The 10985-nt window shown below is 34.6% G+C and overlaps 1 protein-coding gene across 2 annotated transcripts; it reads left to right on the top strand.

The window, feature by feature from the left end:
- Positions 1-86: 86 nt before the first annotated feature.
- On the top strand, positions 87-9847 carry LOC118282307 (nucleobindin-2). Of its 2 annotated transcripts, none has more exons than XM_035603331.2 (10): positions 87-253; positions 678-796; positions 3154-3261; positions 3496-3603; positions 3991-4161; positions 4419-4541; positions 4822-4924; positions 6641-6874; positions 8107-8210; positions 8910-9847. In XM_035603331.2, the coding sequence occupies exons 2-10, from the start codon at positions 683-685 to the stop codon at positions 9597-9599; spliced, it is 1755 nt and encodes a 584-aa protein (XP_035459224.2). In that variant the 5' UTR covers positions 87-253; positions 678-682; the 3' UTR covers positions 9600-9847. The 2 variants fall into 2 exon arrangements, with proteins under 2 accessions (XP_035459224.2, XP_035459232.2); XM_035603339.2 differs by lacking the exon at positions 4822-4924 and adding an exon at positions 4973-5075.
- The last annotated feature ends 1138 nt before the right edge of the window (positions 9848-10985 follow it).

The raw sequence follows: 10985 nt of genomic DNA on the forward strand, positions 1-10985 counted from the left end.
TTACTAAAAATTAAACATAAATATTCGATTTATTAATGTTTCTGTCATACTACTAAAATCGACTATTACTTGTTTGAGTTTCTGGTGCACACCACTATTTTCGAGGTTATGCGATGATTGGGACACGTCAATAGGATATTTCACTTCAACAAATCGCTCACACAGTAACAAATGTGATGAAACCTTGTATATTTCCGTAATATTGTGTTTATCAAATAATTTTGTTTTTAAAATTGTGTTCAACGAAGTCTTTGTAAGTATTTATAAAAAATACCATTACAGTGTTATTTAATTTTTTTTATTGCTAGTAAGTAGTTACAGTTATAATTATTTATTGATAATTTATGTTTGGTTGGTTTATTTAATGATTTTTAAACATAAATCAAAAATATTAAATTAACATTTTGTTTCAAAAATATATTTACTTATGTAATAACATGAGTAAATAAAGGGCTTGACACTTATTAACTACATTGAAAAGAAATTCACCACTATTTTATGGTAATTTCTTACTCACCATAGATGCTACATTTTGTCATCATTATTATATTATTTATTAAAAAGATAGATAAGATTATTGATTCACAGAATAAATAATTGCTTGATTAATTTTTCTGTCATTAAGTGCTAAGATAACAATTTGTTGATCAATTAGTTAGATAATGAATTTGTTTTAGGCAAAATGAAGTTGCTGTCAAGTTTATTGTTTGTGCTGATGATACTCCACTGTTCATATGCACCGCCTGTGACTCCAGATAAGTCTACTGAGCAGGACAGCGAAGTCAAGGATGACCTGGTATGTATCTGTAAATTTTTCCTTACTAATGTACTTAACCAGGTAATTCCCAGTTGTACTGTACATACTTGCCCAAGCTTGCTCTGTTCTCTTTGCCTTCAAAAGGTTACAAGTTTAAAAATAGAAGCAACTGGCCTTCTACATATCTGCTTGTAAAAGTAATGTCATTGACTCTGTGGTTACCATACAGCTTGTGTTTGTATGTACACATGTTATACATTATGTTGTTTTTTCTATTCTGCCAATGATTTTGTTGCATTAATTTTATATGTATTTTTCATTTAATTTAATGAATCAGACTATTAATGTTTAATTTCCTTAAAATGAAATGATGATGTTGTGCACTAAGGAGTTTTCACTTGTGTACACATAAAATGTTTTAACAGTAATCAGTATGTGTAATAAAATCCAATATAGTTAATGGAAGTAAAAGAAATAAAGAAAAATTATAATACCATACAAAAATAGGTATCCAGTTTAAAAAATGCCACATGTTACAGCTGTAAACAATAGTTAGCATCTATCCCAGTTATTCATTTGTGAAAATGCAGTAATTGTTATGTCTTTATCAATCACACAAAGGTATTGTTGTGCTTCATTTCAGGTCTGTATTTATGAATCTCTGTAAACATGTTTACAGACCTACTTTTGCTAACAATGCAATCTTTCATTATGATTATAGGCAATGGGAATGTGCTTACATGAACTATTATTATTGTTCTTAATTTGTGATTGTGCACAGCGAAGTTTTTTGAGTAATATTGAACATAAAAAAGTATTATTAATGACACAGCTGTACAAAGTGAATATTTAAGCATAACTCCATACTCAAACTTTGATTGCATCTAAAAATAGGTCGGAAATGAAATAAAATAATATTAGGTTTTACGTACATAATAAAAATCACACCCTTTAATTTTTAAATGGGGAGGCAGATACATCTGTTTGCATTAACCAATGTCACCAATTGTGTTATGATTCCCCTGTAATAGGGGGTGAGTCTGATGACAAAAATTCAGACCAACTGATGAATTATTCGAAAACCGAATTGTCCTAAGTTATGTTTTATCTCACAACAGAATCAAATACAGAACAAATTTACTAGTTATATTTATTAATAATAAAAAATACCAGCTCTATTCATAATTATTGCTGTCTGTTTAAGAATAGGCAAACTATAGCTTATTGAAATGAAACTTGTCATATCAAAAGCGAAATTTTGTGAGTAATAAATGTTGTTTACATTTTTGGGGAATTACAATAGATAGGGTGATGAATAATTTAACACATTAATGTATAAGGCTGACTAGGAAAAACCCACTGGGTATTTCTTTCTTACAGCTGTGATTGATTAACATTGAATACCTATAAACAAGTGTGGAATTTTACATTTTTGGCATAGAAACAGGCATAACATGTAGTCATGTATTGTGTTATTGTTTGTATAATGCCACATTCAGTTGTGGGCAAAGGAAGTGTCGGATTAATTAAACATTTCTGTTATGACTACTGATACTACTTTACTAACAAGAGTAACAGCTAAGCGATAATTTATGTTCTCTTGAATTTGCTTGCGTAAAAAAAGAGATTATTTAACTCTAAAAGGAGGCTCATTGTTGTAACATAATGGTGCTGTGGATTTGGTAGTCACAGTGGTCAACGAATTTCAGATTCAACTTCCGATCTAAAAATTTATTGGTTTTTCTATTGGGGCTGGGGCCTGGAGATCGAACGGCGAGGGGCGTATAGTTATATGTATTTATTTAATGGCGCCCAAAATGTAGAAGTTGCGATCAACGAATACCTACGTCTTGGACTCTGTATATCTCCTTTTGCAAATAAAAATCGCGATATTAGTTATGTAATATAACATTATAAAGAATATAATGAACACATGACAAGGAAGCTCACTTTCGCTTTCACAATATTTTTTGCGACACTTTGAATTCGATACAAGTCTGAACTCTGAATCATTTGGCTGTGACTAAGTTGCTTAGTACAAAATATGAGCGAACCATGAAATCCAAGGCGATTACACCTATTAAAGGCAAACAAATGCAAAATTATGCACAGCGATTTGTTTTATGGTCTAAGCTAGAAAACCTGTTTTCAACCGTGATTTAGAAAGTGTACCAAGTAACACTAACAAAACACACTTCGTTACATAAACTGTTTATAAACATTGCTTTGCGTAATGTAACTGGAAGCTTCTATTAAATACTATTCCTTTTTTTTTTATAAAAATCTAACTAGTAATATGTCTCAACTGTTAAGCATTCGTTTCGTAAATAACTCTATAATATGTATAGCTAATTAAGCCTAAGTTTTCTAACAATAAAACCTTATTTTACCCATAGGAGGAGTACATGGAATACCACAGGTACCTAAAGGAGGTTGTTCAAGCTCTTGAAAGTGATCCTGACTTCAGGGAGCGATTGGAAAAGGCTAACGAAGATGATGTTCGGGTGAGATTATTATTACAACAATTTTGAAGCTTATTTCCCATTAAAATGTTTCATTACGAGAAAATAAGAAGACGTATCTAGCATATTACATAAAATTCCACGACATAATGCAACAATCGTATCTTTAATGCTATTACACAATCAAATGCCTTATTACATAGCTTGTATCACGTTTGAAATCAATAATTACACGTATCAAGTTGCGTAAACCTCATTTCCATTGTTACTCCATAGTCTGGAAAAATAGCTGAACAACTGGACTTCGTTAATCACAATGTGAGGACAAAATTGGACGAAATAAAACGACGCGAGTTGGACAGACTACGTCATTTGGCTACTAAGGTAAATGCACATTTAAGTATTTGTTTCCTCAATGCCGGGCCTTTTGTACGATAACTTGTTTGAATTATTGCGAAACTCTTTGATTAACTACTAGGTACTTGGTAGTTAATCAATTGTTTACTGTTTATATCAGAGTTTGTTTACTTTCTTATTCTTGGAGTAGGGGTTTTAGAAAGAGTATTTTCCTTGATTGCGATAAAGAAATTGGTGTTTTGACTTCTTGGGAAATTGTACTAAAAATACCTAGTGCTCTTCATTATCAATTGTATAATTATCAGATGAATGATGAATGTGAAGAATAAAGGTCGCAATCAAGCTATCTGTTCTATCTTCTTTTGAAACTTTATCTAGGTTTTTAGTTACTAAAATAATTTTGTTTATCAACAGCAATTCGAATTGACGAATAATTTGGAACAACACCCAGGACAGGTCGCTACTAATGAACATTTAGATCACAATAACCCACACACATTTGAGATTGAGGATTTGAAAAAACTTATTAAGAAGACTACTGCTGACTTAGAAGCTGCTGACAAAAAACGGAAAGAAGAATTTAAGGTACAAAACTAATATGAAGACATAATAGATGGCTTTACATTCACACGTTTTGTATACAATTTGTTCGTCTAGTCTGTAATACGAAACCTACTGACTGTTTTAATTTCAATTTCAAAAACAATCGAACTCTCTTGCCGCACTTTACGACATTTTTAATGCACCGACTTATTTTACGATCAAAACACTTTTGATATCCAATTTTTTCTCAATGTCGTTTTGCAATATCATATCAGTGATGTAAATAAATCGATTTTCAGGAATATGAAATGCAAAAGAAGTTTGAGGAACACCAGAAAGTAGAGGGTATGGAGGAGGCTCAGAAGAAGGAGTACTTGGAGAAGGTTAAGCAAGAAGAGGAGGCTATTAAACACCACAAGCCGGTAAGTTACTGTCCCGCGAATAACATTTACTTGATAAACTGTAATGACGTGTTTTAAGATAAAAGATTCGTTAATATAATAGTCGAATTCCCCCCCAATACTTGATGTTGTTGTAATATATTCAAAAACATCGACGTTGTAATACCTAGCTGCTGATAAGGCCGACTGATTGTTTCAAGTAATTCGATATGGACTCGACTTTACTAATTTCAAATTACATTATTACCCCTACGATTATTTCTCACTCAAAATTTGACAAAATGACGTTGATGAAATACAGCTTCACCACCCCGGTTCTAAGCAACAACTGGAGGAAGTGTGGGAGAAACAAGATCATATGGAACAACAACAATTTGATCCCAAAGCATTCTTCATGATGCATGGTGAGTGCTAACTTGAATTTGTTATTAATTTTTAATTATTTGTAACAGCTTCATCACCCCGTGACAAAGGATCAGTTGTTAGAGATATGGAAAAACGCCGACAAAATGGATTCTAAAGATTTCAATGCAAAGGTGTTTTTCATGATGCATGGTAAGATCCATAGCGTGCAAGTCAAGTATAAAGTTAGAACATCAATTAGTAAGTAATCGTTCTCGGTAGGTAACTCGATCGAACACAATGAAAAATAAATGAGTTTCAACGGTTACCGCACGCTACTTTGGATTTTACATACCTGCATGTAGTTTTGAGTTTTTATAACATTTATTTTGCTTTCATTTTATTGATTAATTAATAGTTTTTACAACTGTTTGAAGTAATTTTCATTATCATACAGAGTTGTGTTTAAAATAATATGCCTTGCATGAAAATTATGTAGATTTGTGCATGATAGTGTGTCCATTTCGTTTGCGTTTGTTTGTTGTTAAGTATTTATTTTGATTTGGTTTTTGGTTTTGGTAATTGTTATTTGAGTTTTGTTTGCTCATTCCCCGATTTATTCTCGATAATATACTACTATCCATTGTTTACACAAAACAATTCATAAATGGCAATAGCACTATTAGACAATTAGTACATTTTTATATTAAACCACATGAATTTCACACATTCTTCTGTGCAGTTAGCGTCGAAAGGAATTGTTTTACTATAGGAAAGAATTTAATTTCACATTAATTAGGTAGTACAGAGTGTACAATACCAATGAAAACTAGTCATCGGTCGCGTAACGCCAGAACAGACAAATGTATAGAAAAACGATTGACACTTAAAGTACCTACTGACGTATCATCGATTAACGCGGAACGCAGATCTACGCGAGACACAATATATATTGTATTGTTTTTTAACTGGCATGGTCACTAACAATATCATTCGATTTTGATTCGCCATATTTACCATGTTTGTTAAGGTCTGTGAGTTTCCGATATTTCGGCACTGTTGCAAGCGCCGAGATCACGGATGAACTCAGTTCATCATTAATGAACATGGTAAATATCCTAAAATAGTAAATATCTTCTCAAGTTCTAATGATGTTTTCTATTGTGTCTTAAATACCGACAGACAAGAGGTTAATGGTTACTTATTTCAAAGTTTTCGTTCCGTTATAAGTACCTACGAGATAAAGTTAAAGCAAAATTATTTCATGAGCCAGTTTGTGTCGTGCACATTAAATGCCTGCTGACACGAATATGCTCTACTTAAGTTTGTAGGTGAAAACCTGATAATAAACATTAATATGAAAATGTTTAGCTGACAACATTATTATGATAAAACATAGAGCTGCTGCACGCTTTGTTATCGTGTAGAAATCTTATAGCTTTTCTGCCATTATAGAGAAATTCATACAAACACTTTTTATGGAGTAGAGGGCAAACAGACTTGTCACCTAATGGTAAGCGATCAGCGCCGCGCTTGAAAACACGCAACACAGGAGTAGTTACAGGCGCGTTGCCTTTTAAAAAGGAATACGTGCTTTTCTTGAAAGTCTTCCAAATGTTCGACATTAGTTTATACATTACCTACCAGTCTACCAGTACTGAAACCACTCATTTACTTATTACTAATTAACAGAACAATAAATTACTTTTTTATTATTAATTAATTAAATTAATCTATTCACATTTGTTACGGTCATACTTTAATCTTGTTATAAACAGATGTTGACGGTAATGGCGTTTGGGACGCTGACGAGGTGAAGGCTCTGTTCATCAAGGAACTAGACAAGTTGTATGGCCCCGGAGGACCGAACAAGGACTTGCATGAGAGGGCAGAGGAAATGGAGAGGATGCGCGAACACGTCTTCAAGGAAAATGACAAGAACCGCGACGGTTTGATCGACTTCAACGAATTTATGACTGAGACGCAGAAGGCGGAGTTCAACCAGGATGAAGGTGCGTACTTTTAAAGTGAATATTTTTATCACCCTCACCCTTTACTACATGGGACTATAACCTTAACAGTGAAAAGTGGGTGTACATTGTACAGTGGCGCGTGCCGTAATGTACATCTCTGCCTGCCCCTTCGGGCTTCGTTATTTTTATAGTCAACACAATCAGTCTGTGAAGGTTTACTGCAGCTGGACTATACACGACGTATAATATACTTTTAAACCGAATCGTTTACTACAGAATATTACCTGTCCATGATAGTTTACTGTTGGACAATAGACAGCTTTACCTAAGAAGGTATACAATACTTTTCACGTTCCATAATGCAATTTTAATCTACATAAATACAGTTTTATATATAGAAGAATTTATGTATAGAAGCTAAACTAAGCTTGTTATAAACATGTAATTTCTAATTCATAAATCAACTATACCCATACCAAGATTTTAAATGGGTCACATTCACATTTATGACTTCAACAACAAGGTAGTGTTACCTCTATATTTGTACTTCTCGAAAGAATAATCTCGAACCATCTTCAACAATTACGTACTTTGTAAACATTCTACAATGCCACTGCAACCCGCCTCAAGGTGCAACTCTTTCGCAATAGGATAATAGGTGTGGGTCAAAAATAGACCAAGGGATCTCCGGTTACAGTGCAATTTGCATCTGCTAACAGCTTAAGTGATTACTTCTGATTGTCGGTACGTGCATAGCCATATGCGACACAATTGAATGATTATTGTATAATTCCCTTGATCGCTGCATAGGTGGTTGTTTTCCTGTATTTTTCTCACTATATATGGATAAGGACTTCTGTACGTTTCAATACGTGTTAGAGTAACGAAGGAGTTTCTTGTTCATTGTGTCCCATATGAATTACATTTTGGGCCGAGCACCTAATAAATTATAGTATACCTTCATATTTGTGTTGTCTTTCGTAAATATTATTGGGATGCTGAACATAACAACATTCATGCGTGATCCATCACAATATTCTGAAACACTCTTGTAGAATAAGAAAGACAACAACATACTTGTATCGATATAAAGTAAACAGAAAATTAATAGGTAACGTTATAATAATAAACGTTTTTCCCAACATAATAACTATATTATGTATTATTAAGCCATAAACAATGAAATTTATTTATACATCTCTCAAATAATATATTTCTCACATATAAGTATTTCGTCCATAATTCTAAAATGTGGTTTATTTACCTTCCAGGATGGAAGACCCTGGAAGAGAATCAGGTCTACACTCAAGCTGAGTACGAAGAGTACGAGAGAAGGAGGATGGATGAGATGAGGTACCTGCAGCAGCGTGGATTGGTAAGCATTGTTTTTACAAGTATTTAATAAGCACTAACTGGCCCGGCAAACTTCGTACTGCCTGAAACATCTTTTTCCCACCTTTTAAATTTTCTTTCCTTTTAAATTTTGACTTCCACAAATAATTAAAGACTGCGGCAAACAACAAATCGATCCTGCTGTTCTCAAAGTTTTGGCGAGACTAACGAATAGCAATAGATTTTTATGTATAGATACTCTTAAAAACTAGTTAGTTAGTTTAGTATTTTGTAACCATTAGTAATGATGTAGGTCCATTGCCTAAATAATAATCTATCTTGTTGATACCTGGATGTGAACTGAAATACTACGTTATATTAACAAACAAACGCTGAACACACGATTTTTCATAAATGAGTAGATACAACCTTGAAGAATATTTGTGAGAGCTAAATACATATTTCAATTATGTATTCACATCGTTGTTACAATATTATGTACGAGTAATTATGAATCTCATTAGTATTCATGAAGCGTATTTTTATTCGTATTCGTATGCATACTAAAGCAAAGTAATTCGTTTGTTTAGTCGTAGATAAATAGGTGTATATTTAGTTTGGACGCGGACGTATATAAAATTTAGTAGACATATTTTGTGGAATTACTCTCATAATATGAATCGCTTACATTCAAGGTCACAGTATTGAAAAAATATTATAATGGTAATTGTCTTCTTTACAGGTTGATGCCCACGGCCAACCGATCCCCGGCGCTCAGCATCAAATCCACCAGGCGCTCCAACAATACCGTGCTTACCAACACCAACAGGCTTACCAACAGCAGGCACACCAGCAACAGTTCCAAGGCCAACAGCAGTACTACCCACCCGGACCTCAAGGCCAGATGCCTCCAGGACAGGTGCCTCCCTACCAACAACATCCCTCGCAATACCAACAAGGACAACCGCAATACCAGCAGGGACAGGGACAATACCAACAACCGCCTCAAGGCCAATACCAGCAGGTACCTCAGGGCCAATACCAACAAGCCCCCCAGGGACAGTACCAGCAGCCACAACAAGCGCAATACCAACAGCCACCCCAAGCACAATACCAACAACCGCCGCAGGGGCAGTACCAACAACCACCCCAAGCTCAATACCAAGGCCAGCCGCCCCAGGGACAAGCTCCCGTAGCGCAAGGACAAGCGCCGCCACAGGCTAACTTGAATCAAGCTCAAGCGCCATCCGCTCAGCCGGTTCAGGCTCAAGGACAAGCGCAGCCCAGCCAAGGCCAGGCCCAGCAGGTGCCAGTGCAAGCTCAACAGGCCCAACCTCAGGCCCCTGCACAGGCCACCCACCAAGCCTCCCAACAAGCCCCGCAAGGACAAGCCCCACCAGTACCAGCACAAAATGTAGGAGCTAATCATTAGATATAATAATATAATGCGTACATGTTATTGATGTGATTTTTTTTATCTCAATTGAGAGTGACTATTTATTTAATTTTTTTATATATTTCACTAAGGAGTGCCAAATTCTCTCACGCTTTTTTATTTCATTTTTTTCCCCACGATGCTCGTTTTTTAAATTATTTATAGCTGTTCTGACTTAGGCGGAATTATGTAAATTAGATAATATTTAAGTAGTTAAATAAATACATAATAGCAAACCTGTGAAATAGTTTCAATTAACTGAATTCAATTAACCCAACATCAATAATTTCAGTTTTGGAATTAGAGTACTTGGATGAAATAATATCATTGTAATCCTTAACTATTTTCACAAAACGTTAATTTTTGAAGTAGGTAAATTTATTAACGTTAGTTGCAAAGCTTAGGAGTCAGATTTGTATTATTCTAATACTATGATCAATTAGTGGGGACACTTTCGGCTTTGCGGTCATGCACTGCGAATTAAAAGAAATATTACAAAATTGAACAGCTTGAAAAAATATCCGATAAATGCCTACTCGAATGTCTTTCCACCTCAGAAATTTATGAAACTGTTAGTGATTTTACCCAAATTATATTGAATAACACGAAAACGCATTGCACGCTATGCAAATATATCTTTATTTTTTAAGGTATATGCCGTAAACGAGCTTACGGATGACCTGATGGTAAGCAATCGACGCTGCCCATGGATATCCGAAACACCAGAGGTGTTATCGGCCTTGTGGGGTTAGTAATTTAACTATTTAAGGGTTGTATTGGAATCGCGGATTGAAAAGGAGCATAGTTGGGGCTCCGGTAACCTCACTCATACAACGAAACAACGCAAGCGTTTTTCTGTGTGGCCGTGGTATCACTCCGGTTGAGTCGGCCCATTCGGGCCGAAGCATGGTTCTCCCACACTTTCATATCTAGAAAGCAAGTAATCTAAAAACGTTGAAATTATTTTTATTAATTATGTTACGCCATTATATTGCACCTAGTAAACCAGCGCCCTCTGTTACAATAAAATATCAGCGCCATCTTTCATATAAATGCATAAGTTTCGCGTATTGGCTCCGTATTCTTACGACAGATGGCCCTAAAATCCACTATTGTTATGAAAAGGTCCGATTCCCGAAAATAGTAGTTCTAACAGTAGCAGAGGATTGTACCTAAATAGAAATGATTTAAGCTTGAGTCTTGCTAATTACTGAATACAAAAATACTTACTATTAAGTGGTTACCTTACACGAATAGTTTTATTATAGGTAAGTAAGTAATAGGTACCGACTATTGAGTTTTGCTATAACTAAACAGGCTATAACGGGCTCTATTGTCATCATCTAGGTACCCGAAGTCCTAGAAAATGATGATTAGGTAGGT

Source organism: Spodoptera frugiperda, chromosome 25, assembly GCF_023101765.2.
Source record: "Spodoptera frugiperda isolate SF20-4 chromosome 25, AGI-APGP_CSIRO_Sfru_2.0, whole genome shotgun sequence".
Taxonomy (NCBI): domain Eukaryota; kingdom Metazoa; phylum Arthropoda; class Insecta; order Lepidoptera; family Noctuidae; genus Spodoptera; species Spodoptera frugiperda.